The 25654-nt window shown below is 47.5% G+C and overlaps 2 protein-coding genes across 3 annotated transcripts; one reads left to right on the top strand and one right to left on the bottom strand.

The window, feature by feature from the left end:
- Positions 1-107: 107 nt before the first annotated feature.
- zbtb45 (zinc finger and BTB domain containing 45) lies at positions 108-9608 on the top strand. 2 transcript variants are annotated; one of them, XM_057035920.1, is made up of 6 exons: positions 108-997; positions 2159-3443; positions 3757-3891; positions 5229-5369; positions 5950-6226; positions 6322-9608. In XM_057035920.1, the coding sequence occupies exons 1-6, from the start codon at positions 915-917 to the stop codon at positions 6732-6734; spliced, it is 2334 nt and encodes a 777-aa protein (XP_056891900.1). In that variant the 5' UTR covers positions 108-914; the 3' UTR covers positions 6735-9608. The 2 variants fall into 2 exon arrangements, with proteins under 2 accessions (XP_056891900.1, XP_056891901.1); XM_057035921.1 differs by having other exon boundaries at positions 749-1288.
- Positions 9609-10901: 1293 nt separating this feature from the next.
- On the bottom strand, positions 10902-17093 carry dla (deltaA). Its single transcript, XM_057035937.1, has 11 exons — positions 15931-17093; positions 15535-15837; positions 15224-15284; positions 14890-15147; positions 14037-14097; positions 13813-13943; positions 13322-13491; positions 13017-13233; positions 12129-12909; positions 11935-12043; positions 10902-11835 (listed from the first exon to the last, which is right to left on the bottom strand). The coding sequence occupies exons 1-11, from the start codon at positions 15997-15999 to the stop codon at positions 11830-11832; spliced, it is 2166 nt and encodes a 721-aa protein (XP_056891917.1). The 5' UTR covers positions 16000-17093; the 3' UTR covers positions 10902-11829.
- Positions 17094-25654: the final 8561 nt, after the last annotated feature.

The following is a 25654-nucleotide window of genomic DNA, read 5'->3' on the forward strand; positions in this document are numbered from 1 at the left end:
CATTGTTTAATATAGAACCTTGCATCAAAATTATTGAAACTACACAAGTAAATAGACAGGTAATTTATGAGGAAACATGACAATTCCCATCATTTCAACTAGACAAACATTTCTTCTGATGAATCCCTGTAATTGTAAATGCTCAAAGTTACTCTATACTCTCTTCTAGTGTTTGTCCTTGAAACTGCTGCTGGAACCCTGGGACGGAGCCACCACGAAGGAAAACTGGAAATAATCGTCAGATGAACTCGTGGAGGCTGTTTTTAATCTGCTGCAGGTAAAAAAAAAAAGCCTCCAGTCCAGCTGTTGCTCATCCCTTTGTTGTTCAAGTCTGTTCTTGGGCGTGTGCATTTGTGGGTGGGTGTACAGGTGGGCATGTTTTCTTATGCGCCCTAACCGGGTGTCATGTGTGCGGGTGTGTAAAAGACTTTGTCCCACTTTTTCTGAACTGTCCCCCCACGCCCCACCGTAACCGTGAAACAAAAACGGCGTGTTTGTGCAGAAGTGGGACAGCTGGTGGTGATTTAGCTGCTTTAATAAGCATAGAAAAAAGTCCACATCTTTACGTGAACCTAACGTTGTGTGTATGTGTGAGAGAGAGAAAGAGAGTGAGTGTGTGTGTCCATGTCAGTGTGTGTTTGTTTGCAGCTCTCACCGGGCTGGGTGCGCTAGACTGAGGGCTTCCTGCTGCATCCCTCTGCCCGAAAAATAAAAAACGCACCACTGTCACTGGCTGCTACAGGTAGGTAGCCACGACCGAGCAACGCACCAACGTTCCAAAACGCAAAACCTTCTCTTTGTAGCGGCTAGCTGTCCAACATTGGGAGTCGTAACGAGTGTCAGTTTTGCGCTAGCTAGCGGGCTGAAGTAGCTGTTTTAGCATCGCGCTGGAACGTGGGGGCGAGCTCCGACGGATGTGTTTACCTCAAGATAATCTGGCTTTAACGATTCAACGACTCGGTCCCATCCTTTGTGGACAGCGTTGGACGGTCGGCAGGTGTGCATTCGAGCCAAACTCGTCCAAATGTTCGAGTGGGTGTTTAGCGGCTAACGTCTCCAGCTAACGCGAGCTAACGTTAACTTAGCTCGTCGCTGTTATCCCGAGGCTCCTCGGTGGAACGAACGTGTCTTGACCCGTCCTGCTGTTGCAGCGGACACCACAACGTTCGGATAAACGTGTTTTTCGTTGTGCGGTTGGCGACCGCAGCGTCTGTTTAGCACAACTGATTGTTTTATGTTCCATGACCGGCTACCCGCTGTGCAGGACAGCCCCAAAACCTGACCTGAGGTGAGACTCGCGCCCGTCACGTGCTGGCATCTGTCCAAAACAGGTGATCCAGACGACGCACGCGACTTTTAATTTAAGGGCGTCATTAGCGACTCTCGAGCTGCAAATCGATCACGTGGGATGACTGTAAACTACCAGTAACAAACAGATTTGGGTGGATATTTGCTAAAGCGATTCACTAATTTATTGCATTAACTATGAAAAAGCCATGAAAATGTGTTTGTATTGTTGATGTGTGTGTGTGTGCCCGCGCGGGGGGGGGTCCAGGTGAATCAGCGTCTGTGCATCTCAAACTCCCCTTGTTCCTGTTGAATGACTACTGTCCATAAAACATTTAATTAAAAATGGAACTAGGAAAAGAGGTCTTGATAAACTTATTTCCATTAAGGAATTACACATCCCATAATCAAATATAATTCCCTGCAGCAGCAGTGTTATAAGGTGTTGTAGTTGTGGGTATTGGGAGTGTTGTGTAGTTTATTCATTGCTCACACTCGTCACGACACATCTCCCGTACCTGATTACAGCCACCAAACTTGGCATGGGGTAATCATTTCCATGGTAACGGGCCTTTTCCACTCAGAGGCAAGGCTCTAGGATTGTGAGCTGTGTAATTCTTTTCCCAGAGGTTGTGAATAAACCGTCTTTAAAAAAAACAAAAAAAAAACAAAACGACGTTATGTCTTCTACTGGAGTGTACCATTTCTCAGTCGCAGAGGGTTGATTATTGGTTTTCACTTCATAAAAAGCGACGCTGGCCTAGACTGCAGCTTTTACTCGGACTGCAGCTTTTACATGGTTGGACTTTCGCTGCAGTGCAACACAATCAGCTCAGCGTTTAACCTCTGTTACTGTGGTTTATTTTAACAGTGGCGCTGCTGGACATACCTCCCTGCTCAGACACGCCTCCTCCTCACGCTCACCAACGACATCAGCGCAGCAGTTGAAAAGCTTCCATCAGACTCATGATTGTTTGACGGGACGCGGACCCACCGTGGCCCATGCACTGTACCCGTTTCCCTCCCTGCCCTCCTTATCCCTCAAGCTGACGCAAAACCCTCGACACCTCCCCCCCCTCCCCCATCCCCACTCCCAACCCGTTCCCAGCAACTCGCCCCCTCCTGCCATGGCACACGGCACTGAGACCGTGCACTACATCCACCTTCACAACTCCAGCCAGTCAGTGCTGGAAGCTCTGCGCACACAACGGCGTGAAGGCCTCTTCTGTGATGTGACCGTGCGGATTCACGACGCTTCGCTGCGCGCCCACGCTTGCGTCCTGGCAGCCGGCAGCCCCTTTTTCCAGGACAAACTTCTCCTGGGTCACTCTGAGATCTCTGTGCCGCCACTGGTGCCTGCGGAAACTGTGAAGCAGCTGGTAGATTTCATGTACAGCGGCTCGTTGGTGGTGCTGCAGTCGCAGGCTCTCTGCATCCTCACGGCAGCCAGCATCCTACAGATCAAGACCGTGATTGACGAGTGCACCCAGATCATCTCGCAAAGGAAGGCCGCGACCAGCGCGGCCGCCGCGGCAGCAGCTGCCGCAGCAGCAGCAGCTGGCCGAGGGATGCTCGGAGGGGTCCTCCCTAAACAGGAGGAGCGCGGCGAGGGAAAAGGGTCAGAGAGAGGGGCAAGTGGAAGCTGCTCCGTCAACAGTGCAACTGGTGGCGGGGCGTATTCAAACTTTGCCAACTTCATGACAGAATGCGGGGCAAGTAACATGAGTGGGGGGATGGGGGGTGGCGGTGTCAGTGAGAGTGGCCCGGGCCAGATGGAGCATGCTAACGCGGTGACCTTAATGCCATTGGGTGATGGCATGGGATCTGGCAGCATGTGTGGTGGCGATGGGCTGGGCCAAGGAGCCAGCTCTTTGCTGATGAAGCAGAACTCCAGCTGCACTCAGGATGTCAGGTACAAGCTCCGCGACCTGCTGGCCACCGGAGCCGGGACCAGTAGCACAGGGACCCTCTCAGCAAGCTGCGGTGACATAGGCAGGGACAGTCTTCGTGGCAACACAACCGACCTCACCGATGACTTAGTGGGGATGGACAGATACGAGGAGGAGGACTTGGACGGCAGAGAGCGAGGAAGAGACAGAGATGTAGACAGAGGGGCGAGCCACAGCCGCAAGCAGAGACAACCATTAAGACTCCAGGTAGAGGGACAAGGGGAGGGGTTGCCATGGTTACAGCTTTCAGGCATGCAGAGCTGCAATGCTTTGCTTTTCTTTCTTTTTCTGCTTTTCCCTCTTCTCATACTGCATTGGCGTATATATATGTGAGATGTTTCTGCACTTTACACCATCGAACAGAAGCACTTTTCTCAACTTTGGCGGTAATTTCCTTGTAGACATCGTATGGACTTCTGCATATTCAGTGTAGGTCACCGAAGCTGGTTAGCGGGTGTTTCTGCAAGGGGTCGCATCACTGCTGTAGACATCAGGTCTTCACAGAGCTCTTTCCCTCCAGGTGCTGGGCGGGGAGGGAGTTGTGGTGAAGGACGAGGGGGTCCATGATACAGATGGCACCGTCTATGCCCTGGAGGACGGGCGGCGAGATGGAGAACAGGAAGCTTCTCAAGAAGCCATGGCGGGATTTGGCCAGGTGAGCTATGGTGTTCTACAGATTGGCTTTTTTTTTTAACAGAGTTATTAAGATGTGATGTTGAAGGATATTTCAGAATGGTTCTCCTGGTGGTCAGTCAATTTGAGCTTTTTTCCTTGGAAATGTGAACGTTCTGCTCCTAAAGGAAAGTCGAGCGTGTCAGATTTATCTGCAGTTTTCCTGTCTCAATGCTGAAGCAAGTTAAGGGAGGAAGATGGAGGTGCTGATTTATGCGGCAGCCTGCAGACTGCACAGGGAACATCTGCCTCACACTCGCAAAGATTCTCTCAAAAAGTGCTGCAGACGGAAAATGCCAGCTTGGAGAACAGATTCTTGTGCTCCGTTCTGGAGCTGCAGGGCTTTTTGTCCCATTCATATCATGTGATCGGATTGAAGTGATCTAATCTTTTGTTTGAAGAGCCAATCATTAACATAAATTAGCACACAGTCTTGAAATTAGGCTTAAGTGGGATTTATTGATGTCCATACATACATGCTGGAGGGAGAACCATCCGCTCATGGTGTGGGGTTTAGCTCTGGATCTCTGCTCGCAGATCCCGGATCTGCATCCATTCCACTGTAAATACACGAGCTGACCCTAACGCTGCCTCCCTGGAGCACACTGATTTTCCTGGTTTCCATGACAACCTTCCTGGCCATGATTTTCAAACAAATAAAGCAAATGGCACAACAGCAGTCAGCCTCCCCGTCGGCCCTCAGATGCGGAGCCATTTTCTGTATGCTAACAACCGCCGCCTGAACAATGCAGAGAATCAGAGTCTGTTGGAGCCTCAGCAAGGACTTTTATCAGAGCGGGCTGGGAAGTATCGAGCCATTGGCATTCAGAGCAAAGGATGAAATCACAAAGAAAAGTATCAGTTATAGCAGGGAAATTGGCATCTGTGCAGCTTTATGTTGCTAATGTTGCTGCCTCGCCATGTTGCACCACCACTTTCTGCAGGCAGTCAGACATCAAGTCACCTTTCATCATACCAGTTATGTGGTCAGACCGGTCAGACTGCTCCGCGCCACTTGATGTTCCCAATGCCTGCACTCATGCATGTGCTGGGCTGGGGGATGCAGGAGCCTTAAACTTGCTGCGAGTTAGGTTTGTGGTCTTTCTTTGCTACGCTGGATGACGACAACCATTCAGACGCACACTTGTTGCTGCCGACCACTGTGTTCAGCAGAGCGGCTGCCGCCATGGAGCAGGTGAGGCCGCTGTTCCCTCTGCTCCTGTGTGATGAGATTACTTATTTATGGGTTTTCTGAATGTGGAGGCAAAGGTCGCGGTTGTGGCACAGTTCCGTGAATGTGTGTCTCTGTTTGTCTTCCAGGATTTCTACGATGAGCAGGCGGTGTTTTCTGAGAACTTCTGGCCCCAGAGCGAACCTCCCCAGGCCATGGCTTTCAACCCCAGGGGAAGGGTCAGCAAGGCTCTGACCCCACCCCCAACCACCCAGTCTATCAACAACCAGGTGAGTGAATACATGAAATTTCTTCTGTGAGAGGGCTGGACCATCGTCCCGGCGACAGCAGAGACACCACAAGCTGAATCCTTCTCTGGCACTGAAGCTCCACTGCCATTAGAAAGAGAAAGAAACACTCATTGAAGCTCTGAACTTATTGAAAGGTTGTCAGCAGACCGAAACACTCACAGTCTCGCTACTGTGAAGATCCAACCCGAAGAACCTGCAGTGTAGATGGGATCAGACAGGATCAGAAGCCCTGTGTCAATCAATCGATCTATTTTGTCACTTTACTTCATGAAATGATTTTTTCCATGCAGCTTTGATTTAGAGTCAGTTAGGAGACTAGTTGAGTGAGACACTTTCCTGAGATTAACACCTCCTTTTTATTTCCTTCCTAGATTAAGAAGTTATGTTTCACATACTTGTTGCAGAAGCTTCTTTAAAGCAACCATCCATCCATTTTGTTTGCCACAGTGGGGTTGTTGGGGTGCTGGCCTCTTTCCCAGCTGCCTTCTGGTGCAAAAGCAAAGTTGCCAGTTTTATATGTTTTCTTAACACCATTATTGACGCCGGTCTTGGCCCTCAGCTTCTTTTCCAGTACCCAGTCAGCCAATCCCAGCCAGCTCCCTTCTATGTGGGCGGGCCAATGGGTGGGATTGACAGTATGGCGGTGACGGAGCCCAGTCAGCCGCAGGCTCCTCCGCCGGCACCCATGACTCCAGCCCCTCCTCCTTCCACATCCTCCTGCTCAGCAGGCCCCTCCCCTTCCTCCCAGGGATCCGAGACCTCGTTCGACTGCACGCACTGTGGCAAATCTCTACGTTCCAGGAAGAACTACAGCAAGCACATGTTTATCCACTCCGGTGAGACACTTCTCACCATTAGTCTTGTTGGGATCAGGTTTTTGTTAATTAGTCCTGCTGACAGCACATAGATTGATCAGAACTTGTCCGTACAGGTCAGAAACCTCATCAGTGCTCCATCTGCTGGCGCTCCTTCTCCCTGCGTGACTACCTCCTCAAACACATGGTGGTGCACACTGGTGTCCGGGCTTTCCAGTGCACCATGTGTGGCAAGCGTTTCACCCAGAAAAGCTCTCTCAACGTGCACATGCGTACCCATCGTGCCGAACGCACCTTCCAGTGCAACATTTGCCAACGGGCCTTCACGCACCGCACCTTGCTGGAGCGCCACGCCCTGCAGCATGCCCACCACACCCCCCAGGGCCAAGGCCATGGGCGCGGACCTGATATGACCTCACCAACTAAGCACAGTCCTCCAACTCTGGGGGGACCCTCAGGTATGGCTGGTACGGCAAGCATGGTGGGCAACATGGCCGGTATGCCCAACCATGGAGCTTCCTCCACCTAAAGAGAGAGCAGGGAGGTCAGAGAGCCTGTCCCTTCAACCCACCGGTGTGGTCCTATCAGCCTTTTTGATCTTCAGTTCTCCTGGAAACGCCGGTTCAGGCTTCTCTTTGTTTAGCTCAGCACCACCTTCTATCAGGGTTCCTGCACAAGCGTGGCTCAGATTTGTGAAAATTGTATAAATTTTAAAGGTGTTTGGGAAAGAGCAAAAAAGAAATGACCCCACAATATTTGTAAAATTCCCCAGTAACAGAAGTATTCGTAGTCCTCCTGTCGAGTATACGAGAACTTTCTTGAATGTGTAGGAACCCTGTTTCAGACCCCAGAGAGTAACCAAAGAGGTTAGGAAGAATGAGTTTATGTTTGGGCAGGAAATTCTAGTTGATGCCAGGGTAGGGTGGCTGGGGGGGGATGGGTTTATGGGGGAAAAGTGTTTTATTCACCTTCAAATCATTTAATTCAAGTCAAAGATTTAACTTTAAAAGCCCACAAACCCAAATTCGTTTGATATCCAGCAACCATTCCGAGTGCGATTCTGGTCCAGTCTGAGTCCAGCCCTCCCTCCTTTGGAGTAGCAAAAACGAGGACAATTGTAGCTGGTTATCGTTGTTATCCTTGTAGCTTGACTGTGAAGGTCACATTTCATGATAGCATTATATTTTCTCTCCAAACACCACTAGATGGCGGGAGAGTCGCCCCCCCACCCCCACCATGCTGATTTGAGCTTAAGCAAAAGTCATGAATTAGCATGTCCTGCTTATCTGTCTTTAAACTTCCCAATCATCATATAGAAGTGACACAAAGCACCTTTGTGAGTGCAGCAGAGCGTATCCCCGGTTAAATTGTAGCTCATCAGAGTTGTTAGTGGGTTGTTACGGGTAGGAATGGCATACAGAGGCTGTTCATTGATGGCTAACTAGAAGCTTTGCCCACAAGGAAACATTTTAGTTCCTGTAGCACTATTCTTGACATCCCAACAGTCGTTGGAAACTCCTAATTTTCTCTGTTCCAACCATATGACCATTATGGTAGCTTGTCTTTTTACCTGCCACGTTTCCAAATCTTCATTTATTCAGTTGACCAATGTTGCTTTTTTTCCCAGTTTGATTCCTTTATTATTTTATAATTTTACACGCTTCCAAAATGAACTGAATTGAATGTGAATAAAACCGGGACGTTACTCAGGAGCAAACCAGGGTAACAAGGGTGATGACTGGGCCACTGATTCAATGAGGAAGCCAGAAGGAGGGTGGAGGAAGGTGGAGACGCGATGCACAAAAGTGTGAATGAAATTCACTGTCATCCATCGGACAGCTTTGAAACATTTTCCACAGGCGCCCGGCGCCCAAGGATCATATACCTCGAACCAGGATGAGCCTCCCGGCGGCTCCGAGGGACACTATTTTACTCATTTGAAATGTTTGGGAAACATTTAAGCATGTTTTACACACACGCACACCCACACGCACACACACACCGACAATTACCTCGGCTGTCCAAAGACAGGCATCGTACTTCACGTGGCTGACGCTACATCAACGAAGAAACAGTGAAAACTAACATAGACCTGTTTACGTTTGAAAATCTTGTATGTAAAGTTCCTGTACATCGCTATGACGCTCGGTTTGTCATTGGTTGCTTGTGATGATTCTTTGATGCAGAAATAAGTAAGAAGAAAAAAGCCATTCAGAAGAAGCTAAACTATGACAAATCAAAGCTTTTTATCAAGGGTTTTTTGCGTTTGTGTTCATCTTTGGGGGCTCTGGTTGACTAAGGTGTTTGTTGCTTAAAAACAGCCTGAAAAGCTTTTCTTTCTTGCAGCACTACATAAAGATGGAAATCTAAAGATTTTAGTCAAACTAAATTAATCATAAAAATGTACAATCACCCCTTCAAGTTTTGACCAAGTCAAACTGGTGATAATGGAAATTATCACTTTAATATTTATTAGAATTTGATCTCTATGCACATTTAAGTTTGCACATCATGTGAGATAAATGCTGTTATTCCCCTGAAGGATTTGGACTAAGATTGTTTGTTTTCTCCACTTTTACATCTAAAAGGTGTTTTTTTTTTTTCTTCTTTTTGCTGCTTTTCCTAAATATTCAGAGCCTGTTTAACCTTTCCTCCTGGAGCTCTCCCTTTATTCAGGAGTGAAACATGGACAAGCTTGACGGGATTAAAAACCATGTAATTGTTGGAGGCCTGCTCAGTTACAGGCCTTGCAGCTGGAGGTCACTGACCTCTGATCACCTCACTTTACAGACTCGTTCTCAATGGCGTTCTGGATTTAAAAAAAAAAAAAGACAAACAAAAGAGAAACAACAGTAAGCTGAGCTGATGTTGGTGATGAGCCAAACAGTTGGTGCTTTTCTTTCTTTTTCAACATTTACCTCATTAACCAGTTGCCAACAGCATGCTGTGGCGGGTTGGGTAGAGCAGCGGCGTTGAGCTGTTCCACAGGTTTGACCTCTCCTCGCCGGAGCTCCGGTCCGAGGCCAACTCTTGTACAGTACTGTAATATGTGTGCTTTGAAGCCATGTCAGCGCATTGTAACGTACTGTGTTATGCCTTTTCTTTTCTGCTTGCTGTAATTGGGAGGGCGTTTTCTTTTTTTCTATATTCATGTTTCTTTAACAGAGTTTAAATAATGTCAGGAAAAAAAAGAAAAATGTCCATTTTATAAGAAAAAAATACTGAATAAACTCACTCATCATTGTAAAACCACATCTTTTATGTATAAAAAAGATCAAAGGCATGATTTTTAACTTTTTTTCTCAGATCCTAGATGTTGTACTCAATGAATTAATTGAATTTTAAAAATGAGTGATTTCAGAGAGTTCTTTCTCCAAATAAAGACTTTTATGGTGCAAGGCCACATGGTCATTCAGTGTGTGTGTGTTGGGGGGGGGGAGCCAGAAGCCTGTGTGAGAGAGAGAGAGAGAGAGAGCGCGTGCATTTCAACACCAAAGTGAGGATGTTTTGTCTGGTCCTCACATCAGCAGTCTGAGGGTTTAGTTGGAATGCATGGCTAATCGTCCTCACAAAGATACAAATATAATCAGAAAGGTGTGTGTTTCAACTGAGGCATTGTCTCACCTGGAGAAATGACACCTGTCTTTGAGGTATTAAAAAATGTAATTAGGCTGGAAAATGAACTGATTTAATTGGATGGAGTATGGGGTGAATGGACCCTGGATGGTAGGGTTAACCTTTCTGTGGAGGGATCAGACTTCTCTCATTAAGTGCTTCTATAGTTAGTTTGACCTCTGACACGAACAAGTGTGTTTATGCGTTTGTGTGTTTGTTCTCTTCTACAGGCGGAGCTGAGACCTCTCATCTTTAATAACTCCATCTGTGTGACATCGTAAAGACAAAGAGGTTAAAAAGTGAAACTTCAGTAAATGTTCAGTTATTATCAGGAAAGTTCTGAATGCTGTTTATGTTACCTTAGTTCAGCTCTTTATTGTTTATTGTTTTTATCTTTCTGCAAACACACATCACGGAGTGTAAAATCTTTTCTTAATTCAACCTTTCCTCCTGCAGCCTGACGCTGAACTCTGCCAGAAGGCATCTGTTACTCAACAACATCTGTTCCACTTACTCTGCTTTCGCGCAGCATGCCAAGGGAGTCGCAGCCTCTCCCAAGGGTGTCCCTTTTGTGTGGCCCCATTGTTGATTCCATTATTGTCTGCTCCCATAATGCTCTGGGGTTATAAACGCTGCCGGGGTGACTCCTCATCGCAGATGATTTAAAGTTATTTGGGTCTAAATGCAATCAACTTCTTTTTAGGGTAATTAAGGAAGAAATGTGTCAGGAGGGGGCTAAAATATAAGATTTACATGATGACAGAATTAGTGAAAAGGAAAACGTTTTGAGTGCAGGGTGGGCGTTCCTCTGCACTGATCTGGGGGGCTGTGAATTACCTGACGTGTTTAGCAGCAGAAATGTGAGCGGTAAATCTAGCGTAGGGACATTGTTTTTTATGAATAGGCCCCCTCTTCCGTCTCCAGGGAGACACTTTCAACTTCTGGCAGTAGCCAACAGTGTCGGCATTGAAAAGCCCGATATGGGGTCGCCGGGGGAAGACAACAGATGTTACTTATTAACTCTGCTCACAGACCCCTAAAGAAGTGTTTTTCAGAGCACACAGATGGACCAAACAACAGCTTCAGTTTCAGCTCCAGCAATATTTATTTGGAAAAATAGTCTTGGCTAATTCCTTCATTCAGAAACATTAAAGAAGTCAGTAACATCATTTGTACAGTACAATCCCTCTTAAATAATCTTTAAAAAAAAGTCCCATTGACCTGAAGTGCCTTTGCAAATAACATCATTTAAAAAGCCAACTTAAATAACAAATAACAGAAATATACAATATAAAATAAAAATAACACAAAGTTGTTAAATTAACTTAAATTAAATCATAAATTTAACTCATAACTTTTCTTGGTTTGTTTTTTTTATCTCTCATTTATTTTACATCTGTATCAAAACTTTTTTGCTTTTCATTAAGACAAAGTTTCTGTGTCCCAAAAAGGCAGACAAATGAACAATACTGTGTCATAAACGGTTTTGGAGGGAAGAAGACAGACTTCAGTTTAACACAGTGATCACGTATACATACAGCCTCCACAGGTGTGGTGATGGGTGAACAGCCCATGTGAACAACAGCCTAGTGAAGAACAGGCCAGTATGGCCAAACATCCACCGTTTGATGCAGTTCCTGCGCTCAGCAACGGCGTGTGGGTTAGAGAAAAGGCCAGGGTGCAAATTTTGCAAACACAAATCTACATTGGCAGCATGGCATCTCTGTTATCCGCCTCCTCTCCCTGACTGGAGGCGCAACACTAAGTGGCCATTTACTTCAAACACTCCTTTTCTTTTTACCCTACCAGTTCTTTTAGCCCACAGGCCGCTGCTGTCTGCGCTTATTTTCCAGTAGAGAACCAGCTCACTCTGAATATCAGTTAAACGTCTCAGTATCAGCAGCAGTCTCAAGGCGGGACACCTCCCCCCGGGGTTAGAGCAGCATCTGAAGGAGTATAAAAACTCTCCCATAGAGCAAATGAGCAACGGGCAGCCCGTCAGTGGCTTGTTACACCTGCAGAGGAGCGGAAGAAGCAGAACATTCAGATGCAGGTGGATCAATTGTGCGACAGACGGCGTGGTGACACCAACTCCCGAAGTCAACAGAACTCACCTCAGTTGCGATTATACATTCGTCCTTTTCCTCCGACATCACAAACACAGATTTGTACTTGGTGTCCGCACATGCAGACATTTCTGGGGATTTCATCTCCGACCCATTGCTTAAGGAAAGAGAGAAGAAGGTTGTTAGTTTTACTCCTACAGCCTCACCATGATTCCAACATGTGCACCGTAACACGCGTTTACCATTTTAAGCGCTTGCTTCGCTTCTCCTCGAACTCAAACGAGTCCAGGGAAGGGCACTTGTCCTCACAGGCCGCCTCCAACATGGCTTCTTTGGCCGCCTGCTCGTGGTTAACTTCGTGCACCAAGTTGTACTCAGCAGGTGGCTGACGGCTTTTGTAGCTGCTCCTCCCAGGTGACGATCCTTCACCGGGGTCACCACTGCACAAGTCCATCTTCTTGTTGATGTTTTTGACGCCTGGTGTCGGCATCACGCCGACGGCCAGGTCCCTGTCACTGCGGTGACAGTTGTTGGTCAGGTTATTTATCGTCTCCCCCTCACCCACAGTTTCTGTGTGACTCCCCTGCTGCACTTTTGATCGGAAAAATCCGACAAGTACAGCACACCCAGCTAGCAGTAGCAGAACCAGGGCCACGCCGGACCCAACGGCCATCCACGGCACCTCTGACCCTCGGATGGCAGCATGCTCCGGAAGCAGGAACTGACAATTTCTGCCACCGTACCCAGGGACGCATGCGCACACGTAGCGGTTGTTTCTCTCGTGGCACGTTGCACCATTGTGGCAGGGGTTGTGTTCGCACCGGTTTATCGGGGAGCTGCAGTTGCGACCAGTGTATCCCGGTGGACAGGTGCAAGAATAGCCATCTGTTCCCTCTTGGCATGTTCCACCATTCTGACACGGGTATGCAGAGCACTCGTCGCCCATGTTGTCACAATTCATTCCCGTGAAGCCATCAGGACACTGGCACAGGTAGGAATTGACGAGATCCACGCAGCGCGCACCTTAGAAGACAGATCAGACATGACTTTCAAGTTTTGAGTGCAACACAAGATTGGGCCTTGGCTGGTGATCCAAGAACATGGTCAAGACGTGCAGATTGGGGACTCACCATTGGAGCAGGGGCTGGAGGAGCAGTGGTCGATCTTCTTCTCGCAGTTAAACCCTGCGTATCCCGTGGGGCACTGGCAGAAGTAGCCTCCCTCTGGGTTGTCAACACAGCGGCCACCATTGGAGCAGGGTCCATCGGCACATGTCATGGCACTCAGCTCACAATTGTTGCCATAGAAACCATGAGGGCAAGTGCAGGTGTATGTGTTTTCCAAATCCTGTGGAGTAGAAAATAGCACAGTTGTGATTCAGCTGATGTTGGAAGCTTTCAAAAGCAGAGGTCCGGGAGGACTGGAGGATGCTTACAGTGCAGCTTCCTCCATTGCGACAGGGGTTTCCTGCACATTCGTTGACCTGGGTCTCGCAGCTGGCCCCTGTGAAGCCAGGCCTGCAGGAACAGGTGTAACTGCCCTGGCCAGTGTTGCTACAAGTGGCTCCATTCATGCAGGGCTTGTGGTGAGTGCAGTAGTTGAGGTCTGAAGAGACACAGCAGCACATGTGGATTAGCCAGCTGCAGAGCAACACATGGCAGCTGGACAGCAGCAGCCGCAGAATAGCATTCAAGTTGTTAATCTGGCCTTTAAAGACAGCTGCTTCCTCTTTGTCAGACCTTCTGTCTACTTTCTTATGACATCCATTAATACCAATTAGCTAGCCAGAAAACAACTGAATCTTTGATTTGGGAGGTAAATATATGAGCAGTTGCTGATGTGCTGTTTTGTGATGTAAATGAGGGTGAAAGGTGGTTTTGAAAGCAGAGATGTTTCTAGCGGTGACCATCACCTCCCCCTCCTCACCTTGGTTGCAGAAGAGTCCCCCCCAGCCCTCCTGGCAGTTGCACTGCCAGGGCTGTTGGCAGGTCCCATGGAGGCAGCCTGGGTAACGAATGCACTCGTCGCAGTAGCGGCCCTTGAATCCCACTCTGCACCTGTTGTTGTCCAATTAGGGAGGGAACACCGGTCAGTCCACTCGCGTTACCTCTAATTAATGGATGAAGTGAAGCGGTGAAGGGACTACTTACTTGCACTCCCCGGGTTTCTCGCAGAAGCCGTGTTCCTCATCACAGCCTGGCAGGCAGATGGCTGCAGAGTCAAAAGAAAATGCACTGTCATAAATTTTTCACTTTACTTTTTCTCCAACATGGATTAAACTTTTTATCAGCGTGTAAGAATGTTCTGTTGAACATAGGGCTGAGACAAAAGAGGGGGTGTGTGAATGTGAGAGCGTGCACACACACACCCTCAGCACACACCACCACCCTCTTTTTTCTTCTTCTTCACTGCGGGTCAAAACTCTTTTATTCATTCTGCACACACACACACGCACACACACACACAAACACACACCCCTTAATGTCTCGGATTGGGGCAGATAAGAGTGGACAGCTGGCGAGTGTGTTGCCAGTGCGCGACAGCTGCTCCATTGTCTCCACTCTGCCGGCAGCTGCCCACTTCAAACAATACCCCCCCCACACACACACACACCTCGGCCAATCAGAGACCGGCTCGTTCCCAGAGTAACGAATCGAAAAGCTGCATGTAAATTTATGGCACGCGTGAGATTATTCCCCAAAACTTTCCTTAGAATAAATCAAGTAGTGTGTGTGTGTGTGTGTGTGTGTGTGTGTGTGTGTGTGTGTGTGTGTGTGTGTGTGTGTGTGTGTGTGTGTGTAAGAGAGAGAAGTGAAGAGGGGTGGTGTGTGGTGTGTATGCACGCTCCTAACGGCACTGGGAGGATCTCAGTACACGCGCAACCAGATTAAATATCTTTTCGGACAAATATCAAATAAAATTACTTTTGCAAGAAAAGACAAGGCTAATTTTTCTCCTCCCAGGTTAAAAGTAAAGCTGCAATCAGACACTTGTGACACTCACGCTCGGTGCAGTACGGTCCCTTCCACCCGGCGTCGCACACGATCTCCCCGCGTTCTCCGCAGGTAAAGTGGCCAAAGGCATCGTCTCTCGGACGGCAGAACACCGAGCATCCGTCCCCGTAGTAGTGCTCATCACACACGAAGCGGTATGAGAATTTGAGCTCAGTTCTTCCGCTGGTGTGCAGGTCCTGGGACCAGTCGTCCCCCACTGCCAGGTGCCTCTGCGTGATCATGGTGCTGATGATGCGGTCTGGATTATCTGAAACGTCGAGGAGGAAAACGATTAGAGTGGCGGTTTCTAAACATTTCAAATGTGTAGAGTGTTTGATTTGCACCTGTGGAGAGGTCATCTTTGGAGTCTGTGTGAAATGCCTCGATGATCAGCGTGAAGGTCCCCTGAGAACACCAATGGCTTCATGAGACAGGTGGCCAGCAGAGGTGTGCGCGATAACATCAAGCCTGAGGCGACTGTGTCATTCTGCTCAATTCATTCTGTCTGATCTCATCTACTGAAACCAAATACCCGCATTGTCCGCTTTGCCTGAGTGGAAAATGTGCCGAGGTGCGTTTTTACGCACAGATTTATAACCCAAAGGCAAAAGGGCGCGATATTACCTCCTGTTCAGACCTGAATGACTGTACTCACCGGCCACGTGAAGCCGAAGTTAATCTTGACAGGATTGGCGAAGGAGCTCTCCGGGATGACGTCGGGCACTTGGAATGAGTTAGAGCCGAGTACCGGTGTCACGGCGCCACCGTAGTTGCACGGCGGGTCTGGGGAGGCGTTGGGCTGGTAGTGCTTGAGGCAGATCCTGAAGAAGGTTTGACACTCGCACTGCTGTTGGAAAGAGGAGGCCAAGCCTCCCCTACAGCAGTTTTTGTTGCCCTGCACCCCTTTCTTGTTTAGGAACTCCTGCATCTTGAGCTCAAAAAGTCCCGAGCAAAACCCCTGCGGAGGAAATCAAGTCAACATGCGTGAGTGTTGTGGTGCGTGGGGGCTGATGGCGCATGTGTTCGCAGAAATAAAGATTGAGAAGCTAACCTGGCACAGGAACATTGACGTGACAACAAGGGTCAGCAGGACGGAGCGCCCCATATTAAATAAATACATAATAAATAATAAATAAATAGAGTAAAAGGTGTGTGGGGGGGGTGGGGGCTCCGCGGGTCTTCGGGTGCCTCCTCCTATTCAACTCCTCTGAGGCAGATGCATCGATCACGTTTCTGTCTCCTCACGGTGTTCTGTCAGCCTCTCCGCGCTTAGACATGTCCCGAAAAGCAGAAAAATAAATCCCAAAGTTTTCCTTTCAAAAATGCTGTACAAATAAATAAATAAAATAGGGGGAAATGATTCGATTGAAAAGTCCACCAGTTCCGGTGTAAAGCGTTAATCCAAAACGTGAAGAGATAAAAAAAAAAGGTTTCCTCTAAAGCGTATTCGTTTTTTGGCGTAAGTAGATAGTTTTGTTTTTGCTGTGGAGGTCTTGGTCTAACCGTGGCGCACTTTAATCACTGGTCCAACATCTTTCCTTCTTTCCAATGTGCGTTAATGTGCGTCTGTGAGGGTCCGAGGCCGCCTACAGCCCGTTATATATGGCTTGACACATGCTATGGTAATAACATGCAAATGCACCTCCTCCTCCTCCTCCCCGACTTCACCTCCCAATCTGGCCCGACTCTTCACAATAGGCTCCCAAGCAAGTGAACCCCCAACTGCCTGCATTTCTTATCCAGTGGGTGCCTATATATCCAGCGAGTATCTGCGAACATGTGTGAAACTATTTCGACTAAATATGACTGAAATCTTTCCTAAATAGGCGGACGGGGAGACTCGCGCCTGCTTCTGCTTCAATAAAACTCAGTTTATCACATTAACACATCAAAACTTTCAGAACAGTTTGGCTGCAAAGCGTCAAACGCACCGGAGAAGAACAAACTGGTAACGAACAGCTTCCCCGCCCCCTCAGGCAGGATGTTGATGGGGTGGACTGATCCTTCCAGCTGTTCTTCTCAGAATGTTCTGTGCCAAATAAGAAAAAAAAATCGGTTCATAAGATGTCCAGAAATGAAACCCTGACTCGCTTAAATGCTTCCACTCCCTCGTCTCTCGCTGCATGGTTGCTTATCTGCACTCTGGCACGCGTGTGCGCGAACACGCTCGTATTCTGGTATTTGTGGGAAGAATTCAACTCTTTGAATAAATTCTAAAGAAAACATTCCTTGGCAGTGAGCTGAAGTAAACTCCTACAGAGGCTGAACTCCATTTTCGTTTATTCTCTTGGCTAAAAGATTAAAAGCGCGCGCGCGTGTGATTCGGTGCGCGCTCACGTGGTCTACAAGGCAAACTTTTGTTATTGTGTGTACCGAAGTGAGGGAACACGTCCGCGTTCCCCCTCTCCCCTCAGCTGTATGGTAATTCAGCCAGCACCTGCTCACGGCCCCAATCACAGCGAGCGCGCTCCCTCTGCCTGAGCGCGCAACCCCTCTCCTTTCACTCACACTCACACACACAAACACACGCACACACACACACAGAGGGATGAGAGCGAAACAGAGGGGAAGAAGGAGACTTTGTACTGCAGACGCTCATAAACAAGTAGTGTCTTCATGTTTATGAGGTTACATGTGTGGCGTTCTTTTATAGTATTTTCAAAGAATAGCAAATCTACCCAAACAGGAAACGGTGATTAAAAAAACGTTTTAGTGAGAAGCTGCTGTAATAACGGAGGGAATGTGATTGACTGAGATTGATTGGAAGAGTTTAAATAAGTGATTTACGGAGTCCAAGCGCCTGTATACCTGTACGCGTCACCACCTCACCTTTCCTGACATGCTATGACCGTAGCTCCATCAGCATCTGCTCCGTTCTTCCCACCGATAAACAGACCTTCACGTTTGATGTGACGACATACGTGCAGTTTACCTGCAGTGACGTTACCTCTTGGTTATTGTGGTACTGGACTGGAAACTGTGGGGACTGCAGGCTGTAGCCCCGCCCCACAGTGTCGACCCTGTTACACACATATAATTCTCATGTATTATGTGGGTAACACCCCCCCCCCCCCCCCCCCCCCCCCCCCCCCCCCCAACCTGAAGCACCTGAACAAGCTCTGCTGCTAGGACGTCCGCGAGCAGGTTGGTTTGCGTGTTGGAGCAAAGTGATGATAGTGGCTGTTGTTGTTGATGATGATGGTGGTGGTAGTGGTGAAGATGATGATGATAATGATGATGATGGTAATGCTGATGGTGATGATGATGATGATGATGATGATGATGATGATGATGATTAACTCTTAACAATAACCTGTGGTCAGTCTCTTCTGTCTCTCTGACTGTTTAGTGGTTTGTCTCCTGTATTTTGCCCCCTGACTGCCAAGTAGTTGCGTCAGAAAGGAAAGACTCGAGTCTGATTATTCATCTTTGCGCTTTAATTTCCACTGATTGTGAATGCAGGGGTGGTGGTGGTGGGAAGGGGGGTGGTGCTCAGTGAAGGACCACGACACGCCTTCAGACGCGGACGGACCCTTACAAGCCATCTGCCACAAACTACCCCCCGCCACAAACCTCCTCCACATCCAGAAAACGACGTTTATGTCCCCGCTGCCCTCCCTCCGTCTCTGTGCGCCTCTGTCCACCGGGGTCCGTCTAACTGGAAGCATGTTAAAGGGCCTGTAACGGTATGGGCCCTCCGGGGCCATATGGCGAGGGGGAAGCCAAGGTTTTTTTTTTACTTTCTGGTCCACAAAGAAGAGACACCACATGGTCAGTCGTGGGAACGTAAACACGGCGCTCATCACACGATATCGATCATATGAGTCAATGATGTGTGGAGGGTGTGTGTGTGGGGGGGGGGGAGATAATCGATAATCGATCGATAATTTTAACAATGATACCTCATCCTGGAACTATCAGCGCAAGTTTTCACTCTGAATGCTGTCGGGTTCGGCAGTTCTAATCCCGAGGAGGTGCAAGGCAGCACAGCGGTTGGAAGAAGTGGTGGTGCCAATGTGAGGGGTGGGGGTCTTTGAGGCCACTCGCGCTGAATGAGGGCCAACAGAGCCTGAAGGACTCTTTAAATCATTCTTTTTTTATGTCACCATTTTATGCCCTTGTCCCGTGTCATTACGAGTACGAAGTGTATAACCGGTTCCCATGGCAACGACAGATAATTTACATTGTATTTTATTGATGATTACTTGTGAGGATGACGTTTTCAGCCGGTTTTACCTGCTGTCCATATCAGTTTGTGGCGCCAGCTGCTTGGCGGGGGGCGGCAGCACGGGTCCGCAAAAGCCCCACCCGGTGGTCTTCAGGTCTTCGAGGCTCCCACTGTTTCCCACGGGCTCTCCAGGCTCCCGCTCGGGCCTGCCGCCTCATTTGCATACGCTACTGTTACTGGAGACGTGCTGGCTTTAAGTTTATGGGAAGAGTGGCGGGAGGGGGAGCGCGCGCGAGAGCCAGTCGCGTGCCAGTGTTTATGAAAACACATCTGCCGCGTGCTCCGGAGAGACGCAACACAACATACGCGGCTCGGTATAGAATCGATAATAATGTCCATTCAAACCGGAAATCACTAAAGAGAACCCCCCCCCCAAAAAAAATACTAACAGGTTCAGTACAACGGAAGAGTCAGATGGGAGGTGGGGTAAAGCTGTAGTCAACTGAAAAAGACACAAAGAATATTCCTAGATTTCTGTGAGTTCTGATAACATCCAAATGGAGAGCTGATCAACTGTCAGTTTTGTAGTAAATTAATGAACACGTGAGTGTCATCCCTTTTTGCTTTGCTTTAAATCTTTTTGATCATGAATCAAATTTTAGGTTAAAGTAAGGGACCTTACATGAGAAGTTGAGACTGTTTTGGTCCTTGCAGTTTCTACATTAATACAAACGCGGATGAGTTTCCAGGTGTAATTGTCCATTTGTCAGCATTGGATCCACTTGCCGACTTTAAAGAGCCGCATGAATGATGAAAGAGTCAATGGAAGACCCCCCTTACTCTCTCTATGTCTACGACCACGAGCATCTGCCCTGAACAGATGTAGGCACCTGCGTGGTGGGCCCACATTTGTGCACATGTCCCCCCTCCCAGAACACCACTCCCCAAGAAACCCTTTTCAACCTTCCCTGGGACTCAGGGACAACCACAATGAGGAGGGATCAGGACTGCAGTGACCAAATACAGCCAATCCCCCCAGGACGCCAGCTCTGTTCTGGGCTTTGTCAGCAGTTCTATCGAGTAGCTTCACTCAGCAATGCTCATTTTAGACATAACATCATTCATTTGAGGGGGGTCCAGAGGTGGTGTAATAATTTCTGTGGCTTTGACACAATGTCAATGTAACTAAGTACAATTAGTACAATTAACCAAATCAAGATCTTACAAAGGCAGTCGTCATCCAGCAGCTTTTATCCCGACTTTTTAACCTGGATTTTGTTAAAGGTTTGTCCTGATATTGATAAGACAATAAATCCAGTCATGTAAGAATCCGCTCTGAGGTCCAGCAGCATCAGAACCTTTAGGCTTTTCCTGCCCTTGCTATTTGAAATGTACTTTAAAACAAATCTTTCTTGGGGACTGGGATAAGTGGGGGTTTGTTTGGAGGGCCTGGGGGCAGCAGGTGCTAGCTGTGGCAGGAGGATGAAAGAGAGACTCGTTGGTTCAGGGTGGGTAGAAGGCCAGGTTACACATAAAAAGCCTTGTTTTTGTTCTAGAAACAAGGTCCAACAGCCCAACGGTAGAACAGCAGTGGATAATGGCGCCATAATAGCCCCCGTCCCTATCTCTCAGCTGCTGCTGGACGACAGCGGATCCACACGCACCTGTTGTGTTCCCTCTATTGTGTCCAGCTAGCATTAGCATGCTACACCTCTGGAATGCCCCACACTCACTTTCTCCCTGGAGAGAACTTAGTGATGGAGGGGGCACAGGAACCAGCAGGGAGGCTTTAGAGCACAAGAAAAGAAGAAGGAGGTGTAGGTGGGTGAGCGTGTTCCTCCAAAGCTACTGTCCTCCCTGCTCCTCTCCAGGGGCCTGTCCAGAGAGCCCTGTCCTAAATCACTGGCCCCAGGGGGAAGAGGCGCCATTGTGAAGCGATGGCCCCTGCAAGCTGGGCCGCCAGCTGCTACTGCTGTAGCATCATACCCTCCTCCACACACATGCACACATGCACGCACACACACACACACACACACACACACACACACACACACACCACACACACACACACACACACACACACACAGGCCAGTAGAGAGCATTAAAAAGGACTTGGAGGAGAGAGTTGAGAAAGGCCAGGGAGCATCAACATGTTTTAGGTTGAACATTGATGATGACAAACATGGAATAGGGTGACAGTGCATGACATGCAAACCTGGACACATATGAAACTCAACCTTGAGCCAACTGGACGGCACTGCCAGATGAAGTTTACTCACACAAATATTTCAAAATTTAAAGGTTTATTTTTAAATGACTCAAAGTGATAAAAGAGGGGCAAAATATAATATTAAAATAAAAAATAAACATTATAAATAAACATAATACATTATACATAATATTCAGTAAAAGTTCAAATCACCTGAGATTAAGGGCACCTCACCGAAAGGTCATTTAGGGTGAAGCTGTGTTCAGAAGAGTTTAAAACATGGTAAATGTTTGAACACACCATTTTTACTGAATGTAATTAGAAGTGTGTGTGAGCGAAGCGGCAGCGTTCATTTTTTACCTTGGAATAAAATAGTCCTATATTTTTGAGTAAGTTTTCCAAAGTTGATGGTTTTGGCTCCCTTACCATTCACTAAATGAGCACATTCATAATCAGATTTTGTGTGCCTTTTTTAAGAACCTATTGGCTGTCACCAACGCCGCAGCTCTGGGGGAGGATTTTCCCCTCCGTAGCTGAGTGAAGGGAGGTGTGCAGTTTTGTGCAGCTTCTAATGATGATTGTAATGATGGCTTGTCCATCTTTGATAAGAAACAGCACGCCCCTCATTAAAGGGCCCGGGGCCCTGGTTCTCATGCTCACGGTGCCCGCCACCCCCTCTGTGGTTGGACAGCAGGCGAGGGGAGGCTAGACAACACCCGTGGCACACGCCTGTTGACCGAGTCACAAAGCACAAGCGTGTGACACTCGCCCCACCCCTGCTGTTCCCATTGTCCTCCTCGTGGGTCCCACAGACAAGACCAATCCTGTTAGCTGTGTCTCTGTGCGTGGGTGTGTGTGTGTGTTTGTAACTTGCAACTACAAAAACTACGACACACTCATTGCTTCTTGACACTGTTGCAAATCTGGCGCTCAGATGGGTGCCTAAAAGTGTGAGCAGGTTATCCTTTTGCAAATTTGTTCTGAGTCGGCCTGTATGAACACAACTGGGGCATCATGTGATTTATGTCTGTTATTGATAATGAATCAGTTAATCAAATAACCTATTTCTTCCTCCGCTTATGAGCAGTTTAAGCATCAGCTGATCTCGCTCTTTCTCACCCACCAAACACCAGCCTCCCCATGGCCCCCTCACCATCAGCTGCTAGGTGAGGTGGAAATCAATCATTGTGTGCACAGAAGCTGCTCGTGTGTGTTTGGTTAGTGGTGATTGTTTTTTTGTTTTTTTTTAAGTGTGTGTTGGGGGGCGGGGTATGGTCTTATTCACTGATTCACATGCAGACAGTATTGTATGGTGACGGTGGAGGAGGGTGTGGCTGGTGGGTGGGGTCTGGATGGTGGTGGCCCGTGGGATGGAGGAGGAGGAAGGTGGCACGAGGTGATTGGGAGGGGGGAGGAAGAGGGGTGGGCTGCAGCGGCTGCCAGGGTCAGGCCTGTGTGTCCTGGGAAAGTTGGGTTCTCCATTTAAATCAGCACATGTTGCGGCCTTCTGGTGGCTGCGTGAATGCGCATGGTGACAGATGGCCCTGGCCATAACTATAGAGTCCGAGCACCCTGGTCCCCTGAGGGAGAGAGAGACAGAGAGAGAGAGTGAGAGAGAGGGTGGGGGAGTACAACGTAGCTCTCAGCTGATCCCATCAAAAAGACTGATGAGAGGAGGTAAGGAAAGCGAGGAGGAGGTAGAGGTTGATGCTGTGTTATACGTAAAGAGCTGGAGAGGGGAGGATTGGGGGAAGGATGGGTGGCGGCTTCCTAGTCTCAAACCCTAAATTGAGTTAATACGTATGCCTGGTCTGGTCCAAAAGGGGGCCTGGGGTCCCCGACTATTCTGATTAGGTGTCTAGTTTATCAGATGTTGGATAATGGGGGGTTTGACTGTGTGTACATGAGAAGAATTGCTGCATTGTGTGTGTGTGTGTGTGTGTGTGTGTGTGTGTGTGTGCAGGGTTTTGTGCCCGCTCCAATGTCTCCATCAGAACTGGGAGAACTGTGTTGTTTCTCTTTGACTATGTCATTAATCTGATTAATCTGCAGCCACATCTGTGTCTCATGAAATGATGGTTTAGGGTTAGGGTTAGGGTTAGGGTTAGTCAGTGTGGTTAAAAACAAAGGTGCTTCAGCAGCTTAATATTTTGAGAAAATCCCTTAAAGTTAAAAAAAAAAAAAGTTTAACGATAAGGCTTTGACTGAAACGCAGGAAATCAATCTGCATTTTGGTTTGACAAGAACATTTTTATACAATATTTGGAGATTAAAGCTGAAATTCTGTTTAATTATACATATTTGAGATTTGTATAGATGTTCAGATATTTACATACAAATGTTTAACATTGGAAATATTAATTACATTGCAATTAACATTTGCAGAATCAGGGATACTTAATTAGAGTAACCATGATGAGTCATTGATTGTAGATTTGTTATTTTAAGGATTATTTTTTTTAAATTTGGTTTGGACTCTGGAGTTTTCACAGGTCAACACACAAAGTCTAAACACTTCCATTTCAAACACGAACCTGAAGTAAGTAAGTAAGTAAGTAAGTAAGTAAGTAAGTAAGTAAGTAAGTAAGTAAGTAAGTAAGTAAGTAAGTAAGTACCACAACGGGTCTGTCCCTTCGGGGACCCCAGTTTGAGAGGACTGTCCCAGTGCGCCCCCATCTGGGGGGTTGTTCCAATTCATGCTGCACGAAGTCAGTGACTGTTTACGAAACCACACACTCGTTCCCTATTCACTACTCACTACATGGGGTACATGGATTGAGTGAACTACGTAGTGCACTTAATTTAAAGTTAGTATTCGGACAACGGCGTCATTTACGGCGCACGTAAAGTGATGTCTTAGTGTCGCATAATAATTACGAACCGGTCGCCGGGAAAAGTGGCCAGGTCCATTTAATTATTTTAACCCATCAGAAATACATTCAGCGGTCATTTTATGAAAATGCAATATTTTACCCTATAATTAACTTTATATAATAAAATGAAATATTAATGTCAATAATAATTACTTATTACCTAAAATAATTAGTGTCCCTTGACATTTTCAACCAAAGACGTGATGGCACATTCTCAAGTCATATTCCGCTGTAGTGAAAACATTTAATAAAGCAATTTTTCGTCAAAAAATGGATCCAGAGCTACTTTTCATCTTTGTAAATATTCTTTTACTGAGATTCTGTCGCCTGGTCAGGAACAGACAATTCCAAAGAACAATTTTAAGTGAGGGGCGGGGGATCAGTGAAGATTTTTTTTTTACACATTTATGTTGTAATATTTTAAGATGATCATATTGGACCCCTACTGAAAAAAAAAATCTTATTTCCAAAAATTTCATATATCAAACCGCACAGTAGAAATTACGTTAAAAAATGCATCCCATCAGCCTTTATGGTACCGTAATGGCTGATGGGATACATTTTCCGAGTTAGGGTGCTCGCTTGTACACTACTTTTCGCAGTGCATTGTGGGATACATTGAGTGGACTTGATAGGGTACAGCGATGCTCACTAACAATTCGGACACTATTTCAAAATGGCGTCCACACTATTGAGTGCACTATGTAGGGTATAGGGGGTGGTTTCGGAAACAGCCAGTCAGTAAAGTTTTCCAGAGAGGAAATACACTGGTCTTCTTCTTCTTCGTGTGAGAGGAGTGCGAGCGGAAGAGAGAGAGCAAAGAAAAAAAACGGAGCGAAAGCGCTTTTTTTCCTATTCTTTTCTTGTATGTGTGTGAATGCTGGATAATATAGTTTGATTTATTGTGGTGTTTTTCGAGTTTATCGTGTTTTAAGGAGTGTGTGTGTGAGTTTGTGGGGCGGCCGACCGCGTGCGGCCGTCATGGCGGCCAACGCCGGTTTGACCGGCTTGAGCAGGAAGCACGGAGTCAAGGTGGGTGCTGGCTCCGTGCTTAGTAGTGTGGAGGAGGTGGTGCTGGCTGTGGGCCAGAAAATTAGCCACAGCTCTATTAAATCCAACGCCCGCATGAATAGGGCGGTAGTGCTGTTCCTAGCTAAGGTGGAACAAGTTAACATGCAGGTGGAGACGGGGATCACGGTGGGCGGACAGTTCGTCCAGGTCACTCCGCTGACACAGCCGGCGACACGGATTACCTTATCCAACGTGCCGCTGTTTATTAGCGACGAGTTCCTGGTGAAGTAGCTGTCCCGGCATGGGAAAGTGGTGTCTCCCATCCGAAAAATGTTGTCTGGTTGTAAGTCACCGCTGCTGAGACACGTAGTGTCTCACCGCAGGCAGGTGCACTTGGTCCTCAACAATAGGGCGGAGGAGTTTAATTATCGTTTCATTGTCCGGGTAGATGATTTTGATTATACCCTTTTTGCAACCTCCTCCGCCCTCAAGTGTTTTAATTGTAATGAGGAGG

Source organism: Takifugu flavidus, chromosome 6, assembly GCF_003711565.1.
Source record: "Takifugu flavidus isolate HTHZ2018 chromosome 6, ASM371156v2, whole genome shotgun sequence".
Taxonomy (NCBI): Eukaryota; Metazoa; Chordata; class Actinopteri; order Tetraodontiformes; family Tetraodontidae; genus Takifugu; species Takifugu flavidus.

Bases quoted from the DNA above. Each gene is read 5' to 3' on its own strand.
- zbtb45 (XM_057035920.1), top strand. From the start codon at position 915: ATGTGTTTACCTCAAGATAATCTGGCTTTAACGATTCAACGACTCGGT. The intron at 3,892-5,228 runs GTGAGCTATGGT...TTTGTCTTCCAG, and splicing joins CCATGGCGGGATTTGGCCAG to GATTTCTACGATGAGCAGGC. The intron at 5,370-5,949 runs GTGAGTGAATAC...CTTGGCCCTCAG, and splicing joins CCCAGTCTATCAACAACCAG to CTTCTTTTCCAGTACCCAGT.
- dla (XM_057035937.1), bottom strand. From the start codon at position 15,999: ATGTATTTATTTAATATGGGGCGCTCCGTCCTGCTGACCCTTGTTGTC. The intron at 15,285-15,534 runs GTGAGTACAGTC...TGGTGTTCTCAG, and splicing joins ACTTCGGCTTCACGTGGCCG to GGGACCTTCACGCTGATCAT. The intron at 12,044-12,128 runs GTAAACGCGTGT...TCTTTCCTTAAG, and splicing joins CGAAGCAAGCGCTTAAAATG to CAATGGGTCGGAGATGAAAT.